Source organism: Notothenia rossii (genome assembly GCF_949606895.1).
Source record: "Notothenia rossii genome assembly, chromosome: 9".
In the NCBI taxonomy this organism is placed as follows: Eukaryota; Metazoa; Chordata; class Actinopteri; order Perciformes; family Nototheniidae; genus Notothenia; species Notothenia rossii.
Window position 1 is genome coordinate 70,337,449 of NC_136907.1, and position 24,739 is coordinate 70,362,187.

At 41.1% G+C, this 24,739-nt stretch overlaps 1 protein-coding gene across 25 annotated transcripts in view; it reads right to left on the reverse strand.

The window, feature by feature from the left end:
• Nucleotides 1–24,739, reverse strand: part of LOC307020878 (receptor-type tyrosine-protein phosphatase F) — a 169,299-nt gene that overhangs the window by 96,159 nt on the left and 48,401 nt on the right. For all 25 annotated transcript variants that reach the window (XM_079652549.1, XM_079652544.1, XM_079652555.1 and 22 more), the window contains exon 2: nt 10,652–10,826. In XM_079652549.1, coding sequence (XP_079508675.1) covers nt 10,652–10,751 — 100 coding nt within the window. In that variant the 5' untranslated portion in view covers nt 10,752–10,826. The remainder of the gene's footprint in view (nt 1–10,651; nt 10,827–24,739) is intronic.

The following is a 24,739-nucleotide window of genomic DNA, read 5'->3' on the forward strand; positions in this document are numbered from 1 at the left end:
TTAACACCAATAGATACAAGATAAGCAGTCAAATTCCTACAAAACACTTCAGCAAAAATCACAAAGAAAGAGATCAAGATGAAGGTAAAAGGGGCACTTTGGGAGTTGATCGGGTTATTTAGCATTCAAAACATTTCTGAGTTATGAGGCATTGCTTATTATGTTCTGAAATCCAAACAAAGCTCATACTATATTCATGTTCTGTAACCTCTGTCTGACTTCACCGATAATGCGTTTACAACAACACAGTCGACTACCTTGGAGAACACCTCTTGACGTGATTCTCCTGTTTGCCTTTAGGGTATTTTTAGCGAGCACCACACCCAACATCATTGTGCGTAGGACAATGGAGTGTGTGTTTCAGAAACGGCCTGTCGAGGTTGACATGATGCTACAATGAGGGTGCCTGAGCTCCATGCTACGGCGTTGGTGCTTTGTGCTTTACTTGCGGCCTCAGACGTGCATCATACTAGTCTGACTTTGGGATAACACAATGGCCTTGTTACCAGCTCCGTCAGCTCGTGTTTCATCTCCAGAGTCATTAAAGAGGCAGGTGGGGAACACCTAAACCGCAGTGGTGACGAGCAGAGCGCCCCGTGGAGACGCGCACAAAGGATGAATCATTACTCTGTATACACACAGGAGACGCCAGCATTCCCTCTATGAGCACACACTGGGGAAAACCCAGCACTGGCTGCCACCATTTTTGTTTTACCTCTTTTATGTTCTAATATAACATTGGTGGGAGAAGGGTTGGGGGTGTCGATATCTAGTGAGCATAACATAATGCCTCTTTCTGATATGGATAGGGCCTTCCGTGAACATATTCTCCAGGTCTACCGGTAACATTCATTGTAAACCTCTGCCCTCGTTGGAGAGAGAGAGGTGGTGCTGTCGGTCCTTGCTCGAGGACATTTCTGCAGAGGAGCTTTCTTCAAGGCACACGATAAAGGAGACACTGAAAGCATGCAGGCAGAGAGAGGTGTGTGTGTGTGTGTGTGTGTGTGTGTGTGTGTGTGTGTGTGTGTGTGTGTGTGTGTGTGTGTGTGTGTGTGTGTGTGTGTGTGTGTGTGTGTGTGTGTGTGTGTGTGTGTGTGTGTGAATACATAATGCTTTGATGTGAGACGATTTCACACATTCAAATGCAACTGGGTGGAGGGAAAGAGAGGTAGCAGCAGAAATATGAATTGTTTAATGTGATTTTATGGATCTCCTGATTAAAAGCTTACTGTCCATGAAGGACTATGACATACTGAATATGTATATTTGTTTATACCAAAAAAGAAAAAAAATACTTTTGTATTATAAGTTGTTGATTAAAGGAAGTATAACAAAGTCAAGTATCTGACAAGCTTGTTTTTTTTAAAGTGATGTAATAGTGAAGCAGCAATGCAGTTGCAGAATATAGACTTTTATACCATTCAAACGTAATAAAATTGCTTAAAATGGCTTCTTAGAAAAAACCCATGAACACACTGAAAATAACAAATTGCAGCAGTTTATCTGATATTCACTTTTTTTCATGATCTGTTTTTCTTGAATTAAGTTGCCATTAAATAACAAGCAAAGAGATTAGAGCTAACATGATCCTTTGTTTAAAAAACCACCATGCTAAGCTAACAGTGACTAAAACCAAATCCAACCCAGAGCGGTTTTTAAAACACTGATAGTGAAGTGTGCTGTAGTGCAGTGTGAGGAGTGTGTGAGTAGGCAGCTCTGCATGCTTGGCGATACACAGTTATCCAACACATACTTACATCCATTTTTGAACTGTGACCCCTTCGCAGTACCTAAGCCCACCTGACATTTCAAATGTATTTTCCTCTTCCTGTGGATAAGATTTAGACTGCAACCGCTAAGCGCTAAATCGTTTTCTATAGCGTCAGAATGTGGCTGTGGCACACGCAGGCAGCAGCAGGAGCGTTGTGCTAATGATTCAAACCTGATAAGCTGCTGAGAGTGTACGCCTGAGCATGCATCTGAGCGTGCTTCGCTGGTGAGTTGGAATGCTCAAGACCTGATTATCGCCGTTCTGACTTCCAAGAGCTGCGGCTAACATCTGCCCAAAGCAGATCCCTTAGTTAATGTAAGGGCTTTCCACGTTTTTTGGTAAGATGGAGGATCAGGCAGCATTAAAGAGTTCTTTGGACATGTCTCAAATGAAAGGATTTAAGTTCAAGCATTAACATTTAAGTTAGGAACTGCTGGATCCTAAAAAAACATACGGATGTTTTCGGATAAGTGGAAGAAAAGGGTAAACTGGCCCTTGCTGAGCTTTTCCCGTCTTAATCCTCTTAAAAAAAGCTTCTCCTGAATTTCGGTCGTCAACCTTTGACTCAAAGGCGAAACTATGGCCTTCGGAGCTTTCTATCGTTAATCCACATCTCACCAAGCATTCAATCATAACATCTCAAAAAAGGTCTGTGATGACCCCGAACCCCTGACTTACAGACGGGTTTAATAATGTTCCTAATGCACTCCAGCAGAAGTGCAGAGACATCTATTTTTGGACTCTGCAGAGTTCCTCCATCATTGAGCCACCACTGGAGGGTGAGGATATCAAACTGTTGGGTTTGTCAGTTCGTTTGTTAGAAAGACAAAATCCAGACTTGACCCTTTTTTTCTCTCTGCCTGTGTCCCATTTTCCTGGCTGTCAGGCAGTTGTCTCATGAAAACAAAGGCAGGGATGAGGTGGAAAACACATAAGCCTACCTATGCAAATCCTTCTCTCAGGCGGTGGCTGCGAGTTCTGAGCCGCACGTTTTCTAAGCTTTGATATATCACATTCAAAACTCCTATCTTGGCACTCAAGACTTTACCTCATGCTCTCTTCACACTGGCAATGTGTAGGAAGTGCTGCCACAAATCTCAGGCCCAGTGTTGGTTGCAAGATGGCAGAATTTTCATTTTTTTCATCGACGCTTCATGAATACTTCATATTTATTAAATGTAGTTTACTGGCCCATACCAAGATTAAGGCGTTTCTCTAATCGTTGACACAATCACGTGAACACTGTGATTGGGATGTGAAAATGAAAGCAGATAAACATGTTTGTGATACGAGTCGATCATTTAAGCTTTTGGTTTAATCGCCCAATTACTGCATCAGAAAGATCAAAAAGTGATCCACATGCAAAGCAGTGTTGCTGTACACCAAACACTGTTGTTGGTGAGAAAAACTGATTTGTTGTTAGTAGAGCAAAAAGGCTTTCATGTTACGACTAATGAACGGAATAAGTTAATCAAGGCAAAACCAGTTAAAACCCTATTTCTTGTTTTTTTCTTGTGAGACTAATCAGGTGTTTCCTGTGTGCTACAAAACATCCTCGCACCCTGACAGACATTCGCCTGATTATCAAACAAATCATTGGGTTATTAGGGAAATTAATTCCAACCCTTTTAACGTGATATTTTCAAAAATGTCATACAAAGTGCTAGCCTAATTAAGCAGTACTTGTTAATAGTGAGTCATTTGTATTAAGCATCAAAGATATAGTGTGTAAAAAAATAATCACCTCCATGTATATGTGTGCCATAGTGACTGAATATTTTACATTGCAGAGCAGGCTATGGACAAATGTGCATACAGTAGATCCCTACGGGGAACAAACGGGTATGGGGGTTTCCGTACTCCGGTATTTCCCGTATATTTCCACAGGTGTTTAATTCTTCTCTAGAGAGATCTGAAAATGTTGGGACAAGTAATCATGAAAATCTATAAATGTAAAGCAAACAGTTTACAACTTGAGACAGAACAGAGGTGACATTTAAGAGGTTGGACACATTTGAAAGGGGTTTACTTTAATATGACTTCACATATATTTAGTCTTATTCCTGTTATGATCACTCAAAGCAGCGTTATGGTATGGTATGTTTCCTGAGCAGCTTTATAGCTTTCTCTTTTATCCTTGTCTGGGGCCTCCGAGGCTTGTACTAACTGCAGAGACAGCAGGGAGAGCCGTGTAAATGGTACTTGTGTGGCTAACAATTAGCGTATTCCCAAGTCTGCCAGAGTGCCCATTGAGAGCTACTCTGTGGTGTAGAGTATCAGGAATCGATACACACGAGGCAGAGAGAAAACCATTAATTCTTATTAATAATGAATTAGCAAGTTATCATTTCCATGAGGCAACACTTAGTGGACATTTGTCTGATGGCATCAGCACTGGTTGTTTTAATGGAACACTTCCATTAGGGCCTTTTCGGGCCATTAGCAGGCAACTTGTTTGCAATTAATTCCATATAAAAGCTGCCTCCCCTGCAAGTTATTTACCCCCATAAAGTCAACTGTACGTCAGGCTGTTTGTTTAAAACAACAGCAACTTCTGCACTTCTGTTTCACAAATTAACAACAAAGAACACTGTGTTCTTTTGACTAAATCTACCGTATGTTACAGGACTTTTAACATGCTCTGATAGAAAGCAGGGTTTCCCTCCTTTTAATCCATGTATTTCACATCAACACGATATGTTCGTATGATCTAATCACAATATAAAGAGAAAGCAATGCAATGCACGGTTATGGCTGCCTGGTCAGGTTTGGTGGGACTTTCCACTCCCTCTCCTTGACAGTTAGTTCACACTGCAATGAAACACAGAAGCCAAATCATGTTTGTTCTTTTGCTTTCAAAGAATAATAGTGTAGTGGAAAAATATTGATTGAGCTTTTAAAGCTTTATCAAAAACCTTAGTGAAATTGAAAGAACAATGTCATACAGCATCTCTGAGATATTGTACTAACAATAACATTTTCTAAACCTATAGAAAAGGAAAGAAAGGAACCATCAACGTTTCAATACCCCAGTGGACCATGAAGACAGGCTTTCTATCAGGCCTTCAGTGAATTATTCAAGACAGCAGAGAAGAACAAGAACTCTAAGTGCAATTACCCTTCACTCCTCTCTTCTCAGTGTGAGCAACATTAACGTAATGGCTTTCATCTTCTCAAGCCGATTATGAACGAGGGAGGTATATCTTAACTCTGCTCTGGCTCCCCTCTAGTCTGTCAGTCATTATATGACATTTGAAAGAAAGAGAAACCACAATGTGCTTTGGTGACCGATGCCAGGAGTGGGCATCTAAAAACAGCTGTTTAAAAAACATGCACGGATAAATGCTTCATTGTGTAATTGTTAAAGGTGGTATGTAGGTGTTTCTGCTTTCGCATGCGGGGAAATGTGAGGTGTTATATTACCTGTGGTATTTTAAGTGGCGCCCAAAGTAACTCTATCCAAAGATGATTCACTACCTGTGGCTTTTTTCAACCCACCACAGTCCTTAAGGGAATGTTTTAACAGACCTTAGATTGAGTCTTTGTTATAGTTTCCTAAGACAGTACTTCTTTTGTTGTACTATCACATAGTGAGAAATATACTGTTGAAATGTAAATGACTGTTTTATAATGACGGAAACTATACTGTATATTTTACAGTTCTTTTTCTTGCCGTTGGACACACCCACACAATGTGGAAAATGCAAATGTAGAATGCAAAATCGCTCGCTGTCTCAAAAAACCCGTGTCTTTATGAAGTATTTGGCGCCAACCTAAAAGATAAGCCTGCTAATGTGTCGACAGAACCGCATAGCTCATCTGCATAACCCTGGGGCTACATCACCTCCGATGTTTATTAAGTTCGCTTGATGAAATGTTCTCATTTGCCCTGTCGTGAAAATAAGTGTTTTTCCATTCTTAAACTGTGAAGGACGACTGACTTCTGCATTTGGAGGCATGTGTGGGTGGTAGCAGAGTGCCAACCTGGGGACACTCGCATGCAAAACAAAATACAAAGAAGGAAAAGCACATTTTGAATGCAGCTTGAATATGTAAGAACGTATATGGCGTGACAGCTTTGTAATGGAAATTCAAACTACTCTGTAAAGTTGCCGTGGGAATACGAATGGAGATTCTTGGGGAAATGACCGGGGACTTCGTTAATGTTGACGGGTAAAGTCCAATGGTCACCTTGGCACAGGCCCTGACATTAATAGACCAGTGTAGGGAAAATGTTAAGTGTGTTAAGTGATCCCAAAGGTGGTGGGCTGGGGGGGGGTTCCTGCCACTGAGACGCCTCTCCGCTTCTACAGAGATCTCGTTTTGGGGTTAGCTCGTCATCCATCACCACGCGACCCCACTAACCTCATTAATTTGCCTCCCCTAGATTAGCCCTCCCTGGGAGACCACAAAGAGCCCCTACCATTGTTCTCATCCTCTCACCCACATGGCCTGGAGGTCTTAAGTAATTCCACTCTCCACTAGCCAAAATTGAGAGAAAATGTAATTATGTTACTGTAGGGACATGGAACAATAAAGAAACCTCTGGCTTTAGGCCAACAGGCCCTTTGCTGCTTCCCTTATAATTTAACATCTATGAAAAGCTAAAGTGACCATTTACCTATGAAGCAGTTGAGATCGTTTTTTCTACGACATAACCAATGGATGCTTTCGGTTCAGTTAGATGCATTTGAATGCACCTCGGAGGATGCTGCAACATTAAACAATACAAGGGTACAATGTGTCTTATAAGCCTTGATTAGGTCCTATTAAATGCTGTGTGGCCAAAAATGAAATACAAAACAAACTAATAAGTCACAGAGGAATAGAAATGTCTTTTGTCAATAGAGCCATCATTATGAAAACATAATTTAAATGTATTTTTCAAACTGAAGGACACTGGCGGTTATTGTCGTCCTGTGGCATTGCCGAATCCGGGAGGCAGCAGAGGGGTGACCGCCTCTGGCCCTGCTATTGAGTTTCCTAATTAAACTATTAATCTCACATCATTAACATCCGATGACCCTTTCCTCCCTCCATTATGACATTGCCGACTGCCTTATGAAAACAATTTCCCATCAAATCTAACCAACCTCTAAATTGCGTTCCTCCAACACTTTATCTTGCAGATGTTTTTCTCATCTATATTGTGGTTTCTCAGAGTGCATTTCCTGTTGTTTAGTCCCCCCCCCCACCACCCCCCACCTCAGCCTCCTTTTCTCTCTCTGTGTGCCTGTCTGTGTGATGAGTGTGGACCACAGCTGTGTGCTAACTGCATTAGTCTCCAAGTGGCTCTCCAAGGTGGATATGGTTACTTTTAATTAAAAAAGAATCCATTTCGACCCCTGTCAGTTTTTGAACTGGTTGACCATATGGTCACTAAAAAATACAATACAATTTCTAGCACCCCAGCCCCCCGTCTGGGCACCCCTCTCAAAACCACTTTGGCACTTCAATCACATCAGTCATTGTATAAGCTCTAGCATTTGCCAAATCCATATAAAGAGCTTGTCTCATACTGTAAATATACATTTTGAAGATATGCCATGTAATTGGATATTTTTGTATACATATCTAACATTTTTAGTCAAGTTTGCCAAAACCAGAATACTTGTATATTTGTCATAGTGGCCCAATGGGAAACCTCTTAGTGGTGTAGTCATTGGACAATAAAATACACTACAGAACACGCACACTGTTAGTGGTGGGAGGACACACAATTAGGACAATAAAAGGAAGTGGCATGACACAGTGGTTTAAAGCTCACATAAACGTATTAAGTTCATTATGGTCACATTGTAATCCTCTTGCTACTCGGAGGGGAAAGAACAGGACTTGGTGGTTTTGCCGCACCTCACACGAAAAGCCACCCAAGATTATAACATGAGAGGCACCAGAAGAGACACATACATCAAAAGCTTATTAAAGGCAGGGAAATAACTCACAATGACAGCACTACAAAAAGATAACCATTACGTTTAAGTGCTGGCTATGTATGACTTTGAGGCTGACCTTGTGGGCCACTGGCCTATTGTGTACAGGAGGCTGTATAGGGAGCTGGTTGATTAGGAGGGCTCCCGGGGGATCGATGGTGTGTCTGTGATCAGCACTCACAGTAATCACACTGTATTGTGTGCCTACTCAATGACAATATCATTTAATGATGCACAAGGCTATCACATTGAAAGTGCTCGTGGAGGATATCTGCTACTTATTTCCAAATCATGACGAATTGTACCATCTTAACTATAAAAAACTAACAAACTGTTTGACAACAACCTTTGAAATGTAGCCGTAATAAAGTGGCAGACAATGCCATGTAAATTGAATAACCTATAGATTGTATGTGAGGATAAGGCCTTACACTGATCATACGTTTGCTACCTGTGGTTGCTTTTGCTTGTTACTTTTTCAAGAGGGATACAAGGACACCAGACCATGTAATCAGAAACTTGCCAGGCACCACACCCATAATATCTGTCTGGTGTCTGCCCTGTAATACAGGAAATCCAAACCAGAACTATCAAGTTCACATAACTAAGTTGCATACAAATTACAGGCATCAAATGCAGCCAACCCTGCTATTAGTGGTAGGTGTTATTTTTGCCCCCCAACTGTCTTATTTTAATTCTATGTCTGTTTGCTTTACAGTCTGGGTAATAGCAGGTCTACACATTTTCCCATGTGTGCTTACATTACACTACAACCATAGATTAACCTCGGACCACAGCCAGGCTTTTCTATAAGTCTTTATATGTTTGTTCTTTAAAATTAAATTATATCTTGTATCGAGGCCCTCATTCATGTATCAGTGTTTGAGTGCATCTTCAATCATACTGCCTGTGCCAGCTTGTCACAGAAGAGTATCTTTGTCTGTTAATTAAAATGCTCGGCTCTGGGTTTGTATCCGTGAATGATATGATTACTGAAATTAGAGACTGGAGTAATCTTGCTCTCATGGAGACAAAGAGGCAGATCACAAAAAGACTAGATGTATAAAAGTAAGAACACCGTAGACCATTGTTCAAATGAACCCCTACGGTAGTTCACAGCACTGAACACAGTAAAATACATGTTAGCTTGCTCCGTCTAGCAATGTGTGATCAGATAGAATGAGACCACCAAGATAAAATATGTTCTACAATATGTTTTACTGCTTAAGCCATCCTGCACATGTTCTTAATATACAATAGCAGCCAGCTGAATAATAAGAGCACCATCCACACTCTGCATCTGACAGACTCAGCACATCTAAATAAAATCTTGCCACCTTCATTGCTCCTAAAATTAATTTTTTCTTCATCATCTCTTAAAAGAATATGCTCCAGTTAAGGTTTGGTCCGGTCCTATCTACAGTAGTAAGTAACCCCAAAAATGTAATTGTAACTATGCACTGCCTTCAGATGCGCACCCTTTCATGGCATGGACAAATAATTTGGCTGTATCCCATTCAATAGGAATTCAGTAAAACCCTGACCCTCTGCCTGCACAGTGCATTCTCCGATCACATGTGGCGCCCACACTACTGCCAACACTACTGCTCTGTCTCAGCCAAAAAACAAACTAACAAATGTCAGTTTGGATTATATTACTGGAGTGAACAGATTTGGTATATTTCAACGATATCTCAGTTACCGTGTGGATTGTTGATTTAAACAAAGTATACTTTTTTAAGCAGCTTCTGCTAGGTCTTGTTAGTTCACTGTTTCTAGAGTGTAGCTTGATCGATTACCCATTTGTTTTACTTTTGCTTAATTCATTTCTATTCGTTCCTTATTTTAAAACATACATTTTTCGAATGAGTTGTTCAATGTAAACCAAACTGGGTCATTTCACACTGTATGTGTCTCAGAGATAAATGGAATTATCTGACAAAACAAAGGATTCACTTCTGCTTATAATATGGGACAGGGCTTGTTTCAATCTTCAAATGACAAGCTGATATAGCCAAATCAATTAACCCTTTTTTTCGACTGTATTTTTCTTATTACCAATGTATTCCCATGAATTACTATGTGAAGTTTCCCCCTTTAAAAAGTCCTGGAATATTTCCACTTTAGTTCTATCACTATGAAGTCCGAACAAGCAATCTTCCCAGACCACAAGAACACATCTGTGAAACTTTTCAACATCACACTGATATTGTGCAAAACTCTAGACAAGCCGCTTGGGACAAAGATGATAACCCAGCGCTGAGTGAGACAAGACAAAGGGTACAGGAAAACAAATCCTCCCGGACCCATGTATGAAAGCACAGGGCAGTTGTTGTGGTCGGGTGGGGGAACGGGAGGGGTTGGGGTATAATTGAATTACAGTGACCCCATGACAGCACTATAGGTGAGGTCATCTGCCGAATTAATTCTGTCCCTGACCCCAGCTTCTAGTTCTTGGCTGCCCTCGAGACCCAAAGGCGCAGCGATGGTGACACATCTTTCTGAGCGGCTTCGTGCCGCCAAAACCGTCATTCAGATTGACAGCCGATGGGGCATCACGATGTGCACTGTAAGCTTCTTTCTTTTGTGCAAATGCTAAAGCTCTATACTTTGGGACATGCGTTAGACAAGCTGCCCTTTCTGTGTGTTGGAATCCACCAAAGAAACCAAATGTTAATTCAATTCATATTCTATTTTAAATGAAACTCTATGCTGCACAGCAGGAAAGCTTGTTTCCATGAATATTGCTACAGTTAATTCATGTGCAACAATGTAGTGGGTTCAATTATTTTATATGAGGAGAATGTCTACAAAGGTGTTTGTTGGAAAATAATATACCTGAAATTATTCAGAAAATAATTTGCTTTTAAACCTTGGTTGAGGATACAGTGAGGGGCATAAAGCTCTTACTGTCAAAAATAGAAATACCAGGCAGGAGGTTACTTACTGTCTGCATGAGAGGAGAACACCAAGCAGGTGAGTAGAAGCAGGAATAGCAACGCCCCTCTGGGCAGGAGGGGCGCTGCCAGGTGAATATTAGGCACCATGTTCCAAGTTGGCACTGCTCCCTCCTCAGTCGCCTGCTAGACACGTCCCACTCTGACAGGATCAAAGACTAACACCTGCGAGAGCAAACACATGCACAACAGGAGAAGAGAAACATTAGTATTCAAACCCACTACACATTTGCATATATTTGAATGAGCATAATAACACAGTAAAGCAGAAATATCAAAAGCAAGTCGCAGAGCAGAACCAAAGGAGACGGAAATGTTGTATACTTGTAAGAAACCCTTACTCTACCCTTGTAAGAGAACAACAGCACACAACACTTGAGATCTGCGATCAACAAGGCACCCTATACCCACAACAAAATACTGCTCGGGGGCAATACAAGTGGAGCGAATGTAACACGCTAACTACATCAGCGGAAGAGTTAGGAAACAAATGCAGTACAATGTAGCAGAGAGAAATGATGGGAAGAAGAAATTGAAAGAACAAAGGGGAGGTCAGGACGCAGGATTAACATCCTCAGCTATGCTCCCACAAAGGGGATCAGTTAAAAACCCAGAGGAGCTCCTAAACAGAACTCCCTGAGGACCCCCGCCCACTTAATGTTCTCCATTAAGAAATTGAAACCGTGTCTTCCAGATGGGCTCAAATCACACAAAGTGCCATGATCTCATCACATGACAACATATATTCATACATAAACATTTAACTTACAACACACCCCGAGGGGCACATAGTTGGTCAACAAAGCGGCGGCAGGTGTACCACAAATTAACCATAATTAACCGAGCAATAAAACAGAAAGCATTGGCCCATCTTCTTAAGTAGTGGGTGGAGACACAAAACAATGGCTGTCCCTCAAATTAAACTGCACAAGCATGGTTCTTTGTCTTTTTTAGGAATTAGATTTGGTGTAGGAAATGACTAAGCCAGCTGATTAGATTTGGGTATATGACCCTAAGTTTGTTACAGCCTGCAGTTTTGACGTCTAATGCTATTATAGACAAAGTAACTGTGTATCCCCATGAATTGAGCTAACTACATTTCTTATCCCTACACTCTTGCCCGTGGCCATCTGTGATGAGTAATCATAACGCTGTAGAGCAGACCACAATATGGTAAGGATAGATATCTCTCTTTTGATGGAATTAAAGCAGTATCTCCAGAGGACTTCAGAAAAATGAACTAAAATGAGAAAAGTTTTAAAAGTTTTAAACTAAGCCTTCTTTTGTCTTCAAGGGCTTCCTGACAATTATTCTGTATAAAGCTTTTATAAGAGGCCTATTGGAATTGAATTGAAATATTTCTCAGCTCTTCTTTTTGTCTCACGGCCGAGTTTATTGTGGCAACCGAACAATGGTGATTGCTGATATTTGTGAGAGGAGAAAGAGAAGCGCCCAAAATGCAGAATATCTTGAGGCTAGCTGGGTGGCCGGTCAGCTTCAGTCCATTCAGCTCAGCTAAATAAGTTTGAGTGTCAGGAACACAATGCCTCCAGTATCTTGAGGATAACAAACCTGTTCCATTCTTAATCTTAAGCCTCTGAAGGTGTTGAACAGCTCATTACTCATGTGGCTATTTCAATGAGTGTGGAAAAAGTGGAAAAATGCACACATCGGGCACCTTTTGACCATTCTCTTTGTGAACCAAGGGAAACACTCTGCTTGACAGAGATCTTAGGAAAGCAAGGTTTCAAGAGTTTCCTTTTATTCATCTAAGCTCTGCTTTAACCTCTTTCGACAAGTCACTCGGCAAAGGGGGAAAAAAACAGCATGGCTGAGAATAATGTTGGCAGGTATGCTCGTGAGTCACGGTGCGGCTGCCTCACCTGGGCACAGACATACAGACAGGTGTCCTCGACGGCTAGGTCTTCATCAATGTGTCTTACAGGAATGTGCCTTTGGCTTTCGTGTCTCCTAAACTAATATCTCGATGCAACACACCTTGCATCTAAGGAATTTCCAAAACAAGGCGTGCAGCCAAGATCATCTATCGTCAGTGAAAGTTCAAGCTGTGATCCTATCAAGGAGTATTAAACTACTCCCTGCATGAACATTAAGAAATACCAACAAGTGAAGTCATTTACAACCTCTGGAAAAACAGATCCCCCTTTTTAATTCACCTTTCCTGCTAATTAGAAAGAAGCTCATTGTTGGGGTGTTTAGTGTCTGCTGATGAAAAAGATACAGAAATACACAGCTTAGGGTGCCAAATAAAAGTGGGCACACCCCCACCCTAATTTAAAGACACTGAGGCCCTATTTTCATTTCAACTTAATATCCTAAATTAGTTTTGCAAAATGAGTGTAACTCGTACAAGTTTGTTGGCTGACACATTTGTTTTGACACTCATTTTTATGTACGGCAGCGTTGCGTTGGTTCATGTCGGTGGGTAGAGAGTGAGTGAGGCTGATAGAGTTGGCTACTCGTCGTGCTCCAAACCCTTGGCTGTGGAAGGATATCTTTTACAGCAGATGCCAGAGAGAGGCAGATGCTTTTCATCTTCAATGAGACAAATTCCTAGAGCGAGGTTTATTCTTTATTTATATAGCTGCTTATTTATCCCAGTGCAGGCTGGTGCCTCCCAGCTGCACACAAATACTATGGGACCACATTTGCCACTGTGTGTATTAGTGCTGTGGCGGTAGTGCTACTGAGAGAAGGACAAGGCACCAACGTGGACACGATTCAGTGTGATCCAAAATCTGAGCAAGTGGCTCAGCACACAGGAAGACATTGTTTGCAAGTATGTGGGAGAGTGAGAGAAAAACAATAAGAACATGTAGGGGTGGATGTCTGCCCTTGTGAGATTGGATGTGAATGCTTCGGTCTCATTAAAGGCGGGGTAGGTAATTCACTTCAGAAACACTTTTTGTTATATTCCATGGAATGCTCTTAACATCCCGATAGCAATGAATATATTAAATGCTTTGACAATAAATACATACAAAATGCATCTGTGGACGCCGTAGTGCTGCAAAAAGCACGACCAATCATCTGAGCCGGGCCAGCTAAAATAACTGGATGGCCTACCTGCCTGTCAGCCTTCCATCTCGTGCACAAACTTATCTCGTGCCCTCATTGGTCATGTGCGCGTTCGTGTGTGTTGGAGGAGGGGCTCTGTGAGGAAGTCTGAAGGAAGTGGAAGATTTTTTTCAGCTGCGTACTTTCAAATATGTTCCAATTCTAGCGCACTCGAGCTGGTTTCTCCATTTTTACCTACCCTACCTTTAATGCTTTCATTCTGAAGCCTGGGTGGTGTGAGAGTAAGAGAGGAACGTGTGTATGAGAGAGTTAGCACTGCATAATTGCGGCTCAAATTATCCTCTAGATTAATTCAACCAGAAATGGAGATCCTTATTAATAATCACAAAATGTGTCACAATGAATTCAGAAACGTCATTATTTTTACAGCTTTGTAAAATGTTATACAGATTAAAACAGAATTGCACAGGCTAAACTAATATTTCATAAACCAGTTTTGCAAAACGTCTACATATTTTTTGAATCGACCAATGTTAAAATGATGTTATTCTAGCAAACTAAATTTAGACACAATTCTGTCTGGCATTTACTTGTAGATGCCGAGTAGAGATTCCTGGCACAATACCACTTACTTTCAAGGTACACGGAGAAGGGAAATAATGTGACGAGGTCAAAGCCTCAGCAACATTTGTAGTGAAAATAAGTATTTCTATTTCCTTCTTTCAGCCATTTTCAGGGATTTGATTTTGCCCCAGCCACTATGTAGGCTCAATTAAGCTAGTTCATTGGTAACAGAACACGCTGTCTGGATATAGGAAAATTATTCTTAAGACAAAGTCAAATAATGGTTAGTTCCCTTGACCTCATTTACACTCATAACCAGTAGAATAGGCAAAGGAAATGCCTTGTATAACACAACTAAGCTTTAATCTTCCTAGGCAGGTTAGCTAATGCTAATATCAACACAATATAGGGTTTTGTATGGGGATACATGCTAAACACAATTTATGGTGTGCAGCATTGGGTCTTATGTCTAATTTGTCAATATATCCTATAAATAGACAGAACACACTATGGTGTCATAGCAATTTCAACACACAGAGACAGTTAAAGATAACAGAAGGTCATTATATTGAAAATGACCCCAACCAAGGGGAGTCTTGGGTGTCTGGGGATTTCTCAGTAGTGCAGTGCGTGACGTATACTGTATGTACGCTATAGGCAGACGACTAAGAGGTTTAGTGAAGTAATTAAAAAAGGCACAATGGGTTGGAAAATACTGAACGGTAAACTGTGGAGGACAAAAGCGCCTTTGAGTGAGTTCAGAGGGGAGGGGAATATCACAAAAAACACACACCTATCCTGTTTGCTCGTTTGCCACGCACATCAGGTGCCTGTCATTCAAGTCGTTACCCCCAGTGTGTGTGGCAAGGGAGTGGCCACCCATACAGATCTGGTGTTCTACAAACTGACAATGACCAGATGAAACAAGGCACAGCTGTGCAGAGAGAGCGCAGAGGCTGAGTAAACACTACTATTACACTAACTACAGGTAGCATCTCTGCTCTCCATCGTTTCCATCCCTCCTACTCATGTTCTCTCTTTTTCTCTGTCTCTGTTTAATGGGTCATCCTGAGTGTGTGTGTGGGGGGGGGGGGGGGGGGACAGCTGAGATATATGGCTAGCCGTGTGGGGAGCTAATCATGGCCGTCCCTGGAGGTGATAAACCCAGACCAGAGAGGTTTGTGTTGGCGCAGGCTACAACGGCTCCATAAACACTGTTACAAGCTGAATTTCGACAGCAGTGTTTTGGCTGCTGATTAGTTTTCCATGCCCTCCAAGGCCAACCCTCTCTAGTCTGTGGTGCTTTTTTACTTCCATGATAAAAACACACCGCAAGACCCCAGGAGAACTATTGCAACCCGAAGAGCACCGTATTATAAAATGAGGTTTTCCCCTCCAACTCTGAAAGCCTTTCTGTCTACACAGACATGATGGTGCGTGTCTTTGTTAGAGTCCTGCATCAAAATCCACCTAACAAAGCCTAATGTCCCGTGACCTATCAAGTTTTACACCACTTTTGTTTCCAAGCAGATTCCACAGAGTTAATTGTGAACGTTTTACTGCCGAATCGAGAGACTGAGAGGCACCTTTAACATATAAAAGCACTTCCTGAAGTTGAGCAATAGAAAGTAAGAGGGCCTGATTCTGTTGACCTATAATATGTAATAAATGAATCACATGAGTAAAGTGTCAGTGTGGATGACTCAAATGAATCCATCACTTATTACGCATAATAATACTATATAAATGTGAAATATATGCAGACATTTACAGCATGTGACACCGAGGCCCGATGACGCATTGCGATATAATCGGTGACGCACAAGGGTTAGGACTTAATGCAACTTAATGTTGCTAAAAATGTCCTGAGCTCCTAACTTGCTCCTCAACAGGAAGACTATCCCACATTGGCTTTGCCCATATGATACAATGTCGATTGGCATTTAGTCTTTAGAGTGAACATTTAACAAAACTCAAGCACCCCCATAAATTGCAGCTGAAGTGGGATTTACAATCACCTCTGGGGGGCTACCAATCCTTTCAGCTGCAAATCAATCTTGAAATGAGAGGTGATGTGTATTACACTGATATGTATTTCACGGAGTAGGAGAGACATACCAGAGTGCCACTTCCATTTGAATTTATTAGAGAGTGATTATTGGCAATGTCGTGCTGCAGAACAAGGAGAAAATGGCGTGCACTACAAAGTGCCGGGCAACGGGGTCGGCAATAAATCAAACAACAGGCTCAATGTAAAAAAGACATTCATCAAATAAAAGCAACGCTGTGCATATCTGGAACAATGGAGTGTGTGAAACAGCTTTGTGTGAAGCAGCACCAACCTTAGGAGCCTTCTTTACAGAAAACTAACCAATTAAAATGGTCTATTCGTGAAGTCATCGGAATTTTTTTAACATTTCCTTTCTTAAAACATGAATTATCTCCAAAGCACTGTAAGACAAACTTGTATTGTTTATTCATTTTTATCCCCTTTAATCTTTTGACATTTTTTATTAGAATAATTGATATTGCTTTTTTTAATTTTCCCTCTATTGTTTCTCTTTGGTTCTTATCTCTATTTATTGTGACGAATCGTTATTTTGAAAGAGGTAAATAAATTAAATATGTTGTTATTATTATTATTATTTAGGAGAACCTCCAAGGTAGGGCATCAATACAAAAATTATGGAGAATAATAAAATAATAATGCTTTGTATTAAATTCTGAGTCTCGAAAAATTGAACGCAGCCAATATCCTTGCACTAGTTCAAAGACTGAGGAAAAATGTTAACGTCTGTAGTTGTTTACAATTTAGAGAATTCCTCAAATGATTTACTGCATAATTAAGAATGATGCTCAGCTATGGCCAAACATTAAATTAATAAAATAAACTGGGACGCCTTCTCAACAGCAGATGTGCATATATATCAAAGGAAAACTCACACTGTCAAGCAAGAGAGATGTGAAACACGTCACCACTTGACGGTTTGCTTGTGGACAGATGGTGCCATAAAATGACTAGGCAGGCAGCACAGAAGGCATGGACGCCCCCCCATCCCCACCCCTTCCTAACACCAAGACTTCAACTTCCCCACCCCCACCACCCCCTGGGCAGAAAGCCTTGTCTCCGCCAGTAAAAGACAAACAGAGTGAAGGCATGTGAGCATAAAGTCTGGCAAATACAGAGCTCATTGGATCAATAGATGGGCTAAAGGAGGCAGTCGTTTAAGCTAACCCTGATCCACGCATATGTCTGGATCTTTAGCTACCGCGAAGAGAAGAAATATTAGAAAAGTTAAACATTTTAGGCTATGGTAGAATAAAGGAGGATTTCCAATGCTAACTCAAACACTGTGTAAGCAAGGCTTCTACTATTTTTCAACAGCGAAAACACTTTTGGGATTAAATGTTTTGATTTTATACAGGTGACACTGAGGTCAGGACATTTGGCTGAACTTTGTTATAATGGCAGAAGGGGCTTTTGAGGGCTTCATGCTATTCAGCAGGTGTCTCTATACTGTTCTAAATCAATTACCTCTAGTGAGCCAGTGCTTAGGGTAGGGGGTATTGTAAATCAGCTTGGTGTCAGGCCAGATTAGTGACTGTAACGGGCTGGGAGTGCAGCTCTTTGGTCAAAGGGGACCCTACAGAGGCATACATGAGAACCAAGCTGTGGCCCCAGTGCTCACACAGAGCAGCAACTCTGGTAATTGTTCGCCACATACTTTGTACTAAGTTTGGGCATGCACACTGTGAGACTGGCCGAGAACTTGTTATACCCTTTCCATCAATTTGATCCGTCTGGTAATTAGAGAAAATGATGCAACTCAATGAGCAGAACTGCTTTAGGGCACTTTTGAAATTTCAGGATATTCTATTATGAGTCTGATCCAATACACATATCATGATTGGTCTTGTTTTTTAATTCAAAAATAGTTATTTTTATACAAAAGTTTATCCATAGTGCTGACGTTGTACATACATGTTTTTTTTTAATAGTGATTAAGAAAATACAAGGACAATTTAAATTGGAAGGATTAGGTAGACTTCTAAGCATATATTCCTCAAAGAACTGGTCACTTACTGGCTCATTGGTACTGTGCTTATGGTCTACGCTTGTCCAACTGCACGCATGAGAGCACATCCTTATCTACCGTATGCAAATGTCATTCTGATGAACTGTTGTCTCAGCAACAATAATTATTCAACAGAGTGTTGCCTACATTCACTTTGCTTCAGTCAGAGCTGGTACGTGCAGATGAAACTGTACACTATATTGACACAATGGCTTTATTATTCCTGCCTACAACAGAGCATGTCAAATACACAAAGAAAAAACCCCTCTGTGGTCCAAAGTGCAGAGGAACAAACCCAGTGTTGACACTGGGAAGGGTTAGACTAACTTGGGAGAAGCACTTCCTATACAACCAGGGTTTTGTGGTGGGAAACAGAAACATTGGACCTGATAGTGTTAAGGGCAAAGCTTAAGGTCCTTTTTAGAAAGAAGGTGAGAAATGTGTTTGAAGGAATCTACAAAGGCACATAAAATATGCTGTTCTAAGATCAGTCTTAAAATAAAACACCTATGTGTTACACAAAGGAAACCCAAGACTCCTGGTCTCCCAGAAACAGCTAAGACAGATTTAACATGGGTTAGTCGCCTTGGGGAGAAAAAGAGTATCCCTAAATCCTAATCCAACTTCTTTCCTGCCTTTTATTCAGGACGGCTATCCTCTCAGCCACTGTCCAACTAGTGAAAAGAGGCAGATTCTAATAAGCCATTCTGTCTTTCTGTCAGTCTGTGTTTCTCTCCTTCCCTGTTTCCTCCTCTCTCTCTCTCTCTCTCTCTCTCTCTCTCTCTCCCTTACTGGTGGCCATGTCTCCTTTTCTGTCTCTTTCTCTCTGTCTGAGCCACTAGCCAGTCTGTTGGAACAGATGGAACCATATATCCCCATTGCTCTCAGGAGGCCTGGGGATTTAAAATGTGAAAGAGATGACTGTGGAATATGCAGGGACAAGTCGATAAAGGGCAAGAGAAGCAGGGATTCTCAGCTTAGACCATCTTCATCAAACAAGTACAGCTCTCTTAAAAACTTAAAAAGACGCAGCTTCTAAACTAAGAACAAACCTGACATGTCTGTTCTTACTGTCTAGACTTACCATCTAATCCAAGAGTTTGTCCTAAATGATGAGCAGAGCAACAATACTCCATTGGTAACAAATGGCCCAAAATATTTTCATTATGTTGCTGGCAAATCAATTGAGAATACATTTGATTATTAGTTTATACTTGTACGTTATTTATTAAGCAGACGTTGAAAACATTAGCTTTTTTCAATTAAGGCAGATATTTTTTAAAGAAATAACAATAACTTTGATGATCAATGTCTATCATTATAGTAAATATTGAAGAAAATGGGCCATACCTTCTTTTTCCAGCTTCTTAAATGTGTGATAGCAATGTCATGTTATGTATCACCACTACATTTCAGATATTTGGGGTGTGGACACACAGCAGTTTAAAGTTGTATTCTTCATTATTTTAGACTAGTAAGAAAAAACATTATTTTTAAGTCTCCAGATTATGTAATTGGATCATTCTAATAATGTTGATGACAATCTTTATCTTAATAATTATATTCAATTGCTGTTACGAGTAAGATATACGAAAAACATGGAAAGCAATCCGGTTGTGTTCCGCCAGCATTACCATTTGGATTAGCCGGTTGGGAAAAGTTTTCTAATGCAACCTTAAGTTATATTGGCCGGAAGTTACATTGGTCAGAAGTGTCGAGTCAGACCAGCCGTCTTTCACACCTCACCTCATGCCACCTTTCAGGTAATGAGAAAGTATCTAGACACTGTATCTGTCATCTGGGAGAGGATTCTGCTTCGTCCTCCATCTCTGTGTGTCAGGTTGACAGACAGGAAGAGTGAAGAACAACAGGCAGACCAGGTTGTGAGCAGTACAATCGATTGCCAGCTGACTAGCAAGGTCCATTATACTGACAGGCCAGAGCCACAACACGACAACTTGCACTCCAACAACGCCCTCATTACTACCTATGAATCTCTCACTGGGACCAATCTCTCTGTGCTCTTCTCCTTTTTGCTCTCTTACTTTCTCACAGTGCATCTCCCTGGGAAAAGCATAGGGCTGAATTTCTCTCTGTCAATCTGATGGAAACATTTTAAAAGAGGCAGAAGCCACGCTCAAGCCTCTGCACTTAGCCTTATGTACTAGGCAAGCAATGGATACTACTGAGCAAAGATGACGTGAGGTAAGCACGAATATAATGCAGCCTGAAGAAATTTCAAATGTATGAGAGGAGGAACCTCTGACATATTAAACATTTCTCCAACTACCACCCTGTCATTTAGCTATGCTATCTTGTCCTCTTTCCCCTCCTACATCCCCTTTAATTATTCTGAAATCCTAAGTCCTTGGAGAACTTATTTATACTCTATCCCCTTCCCCACCCCTTTCCTCACAGTACAGCTGCAGATAGGATTTACCTGCAGCTGAGACAGCCTCCAGACTATCAATTACCACCAGTGTAGAGTCTCTGTTCAGCAGCTTGGCTAACAAGACATACACAGACAACACACATTGCACACACGGATAGACATATCTCTCAGAGACATCCAGTTAGAGAAATTCTAAACTGACAATGAGACACAGGATTTTATTGACAAATCAAATTGTTCTGTTAAATCCACTACACAAAAAATCTACCCAAGAGTATGAATACATCCAATCAAGCTATTTAGATCAAGTGTTCTATGAAATAAGAGCATAAATTATAAGTGGAGATGCCAGAGATGCTATCTTCAGAGAATGAACTGGTACCATTTATAGAAAAATCAGTAAAACTTAAAAATCAGGTCACTCCCGGAATAACAATCAGATGTATAGTCGGAATTAAGAGCCCTAGATAACAGCAGAGCTAGTGCTATGAGTAAATAATACAAACTATATGTGTTGTTCAAAGCTGTGTGGGTAAAGTGTACTGCTTGCATGATTAGAAAGTTTCATAAAAAGCACAAACACGCAGAACTTGGAGGTCTCACTTCAGTCCAATTGAAAAGTTGTGTTGTTTTAGTGGCCTGCTGAAATATAACGAAATTGTCCCTGACATTTCATCCCACTCTCTGACAACGATTAAAGCGAACACCAGGCGTTACACATTGGAGAAAGACAAGCGAGGACAGGACCCGTCACTCACCCCACCTGATCCGCCCTGACACCTAAAGTGCCTCTGTCAGGTCAGCAAATGAAAAGCCATCACAGCCAATGTTGCAGTCATCAAGATGAAGTCATTCCATAGACTGGTTAAATGCTATCTTGCCAGGCCCTGTTAAACTTTATGGAGCATGTTTGTGCTCGAGGCGTCAGTTTGGATTCCCAGGCTTTGTTGATGCACAATCACAGGAGGTGCACAAACCTCAAGGTAAGAGAAATCATTTAGGGGGCATGGGCTAACACGCCGCAATAAAGGTCTTCTGGGGATTACAGTCTACGATCTAGCAGCGCTTGGTCACGAAGTGGGTCCAGTGTCAGCCTGTGAAGAAAGATCTGAGAAAGTGAATTCCTTTTAAGTGAGCCATCGTGTCTAGACGCGGCAGTATTGCAGTGATCATTCAGGATAACATATTCGGGTAAAAAAAAGGTAATGCATTAACAATTGGCTATATGGCAACTCTACTGTATGCATAATGCAATACATTCACATCTCACCATTAAAATCTCCTTCACCAAGGCCTTTTTTTAATGCATTGCTCAACATGTACAAACACATACTATGCATTATTTACCGTGTACATAATATTACATCGCCTTTCCATGAACCTTACAGGCATTTGCATGATTTAACTATTAATCTGAGTTTCCAATCATGAGGTGCAAAAGGGGCTTTTCTACCAACTATAAAGAAGGAACTGGTTATCCTTCTACTTCCCTTTTTCTCAACCAGTTCTCTTGTCAGCCTAGGCAGTCAAGTCTGCCATGTTTACTAATGTAGAAGCAACCCCTTTATCAGGGAAGAGATTTGTAGGGAAGAGGCTGGGGATTAGCCATCAAATTACCAGGCAGACAGCATCCCTGCTCCAGGGGTGTGAAGCGGTAATCTCCGAGGCTGAAGGGGATCTCCAGATAAAGGTTTGGGATTGGTGCTGTGGAACTCCAAACTCCAAAGTGTACATAAGTAAGATATGAAAGTGTTTTTCAGGGGAGCTGAAACGTTCCCTCTTCCATTTTGTTGTGGTAACTACTTTCACAGGACCAGATCACATTATAGAGTTTCTGCTGAGTTGTTAGACTATGTGGTATCGTTACATAGCCCAACACCCACACAGTGCAGGACTTGTGATTGGTGAACGCTTTTAAACAGGAATTCTGTAGCTAGGCAGGGCTTGTGGAATTAGATTTCAGTGGCTTTGCCCATGGTTCTTGCATTGTCACCTCGCTGCCCTCCCTTAAACAAGCACTGCTCTCCACAGAGAATACCCCCCGGACACAGGAATGTTTCATCAACGCCTCAGCCCCCAGCATCCTTACAGGGCCACAGTGGGCCAACAGACGCTGCGCTGCACAGGCAGGCTATAAATAAGTCAGGCTTTATAATGAAACCAAATGAATCTTCATCCATCTCCGCAAAACAAGCCAGGGACCTCAGAGTTCTGCAAGAAGAGGAGTCACGGCCTGTGTTCGAGGGTGAACCCCCAGATGAACAAAAGCCAAAATGATGCTGAATACATCCCACTGTAAAACATGCAACATACTGTACATGCCATACTCTCAGATGCTAGCAGTAGGAGTATGTCCAATTCTGTGTATGGGTATCCAAGACTTATTATTCCGTTATGTGATATTTTATTTGTAGTAAGGAACCATTGTTACTTAGATCACAGGGAGTGGACTGTTGAACAAGAAGTCAAAACTTGGGAGGAAGTGACAGGAGGTCTTAGAAAGTAATCAAGTAGAAAGCCGAGTCTAAGCCAGGCATTTGTAGAAATTGGGAGGCTGAACAAACAAGGGCGGAGGTGGAGGCAGAGGGATAAATCAGCCACATGACTTTACTCCCCGATCCAAGCACCAAATAAATCAAACCTTCATTCAATTTTATTTGTTTTACAGCAGTTTAGCATCAGTTATCCACTCACACACAGAAGCTAGGTCAAGGTGTGACTTCTAATTCCCTTTTAATGGCTGTCCAGTAGCAACACATGCGGCCTGGTTCCTGGAGAAAAAGCTATAAGATATTTTGCAACGAATCATGCAGGAATTCAATGCTATAAAAAAACAACGTATGATGGAACGGAGCAACATGCATGATTCATAGTATTTTCCAATTCTTGAGGAATAGATTTAAGATGGAAGATGGAAGTTATTCTATGTACCATGACCACTGTATGTCTCTAACATGCCTCATTGTACATTTCACATATAAAAAACACAAGCTTTGGCAATGTCATATATACAGAGTACAGAAACTGCAGCTGCCCTGGAAAATGGAGAATGTTTCAATCAATGTGGAGGCGTAATGGGATGATGTGGAATTGAAATGAGTTTTGTGCAAGGAGGGAAATGTGCTCTCTGAGAAAGTGGATTTGTGTTCCCATTGAGAAACTCATGGCTGTATTGCATAGAGCTGAGGTTTAAATGAGAGGGGCAAGGCTATTAGCAGAAAACCTACATCAGATGGCTTGCTATAACTGGGCATTACATGTAAAGAGACATTTGAATGCACACTAGAATATATCATTTTAAAATAGCACAGACAAGGACATATGAGCATTATGATCCACTTTAAAGACACTAATGAGCACACTGCCACAGATGTACTAAGCTCTTACAAACAATTTTTTTTTTACTAATTGGCAACAAAAATAACATCACCTTCTCTAATATAAACCTGTTTATTTGGATAAGATCTCAAAACCTTAACGTGTGTTTAGCAAGCCTGTGTAGATGTGTGTCAAACATAGACACCCTTAGTTCAATCAAACAAATTGTCTGCTTGGGGCAACAGATGAAAAACGTTCTTGTCAAAACACGGCTGAATTTAGTGGCATAGAAGCCCTTCTTTCTGAACCTTCTCCTCAGCACCTGTCACAATGAATGAGCGACCGGCTGCAAGAAAGAAGTGAAACAACTGAGACAAAACAGTGACTATCAGCACAGCTAACACATCTCACAGACGATGGCCTTTGATTGACATTGCACATTACGGAGGATGTATCAGCCACACTCTCCCCTCCAGCATGGACGTGTTATTTAGTACAGAACAGAGGATTGACAATTAAGCCTTGTCATCATTAAACAACTACTCACAACCTTGTCACCAATGGGCAAAAATTCTTCAGACAGAAACAAATGAGTCTCTGCTGGCATGTTAAGGTCTGAGGCCTAATAATAAATATGTCTATACTTCAGGTACTGCATCAAAGCTTTGAACTTTTAGAACCAAACCAAA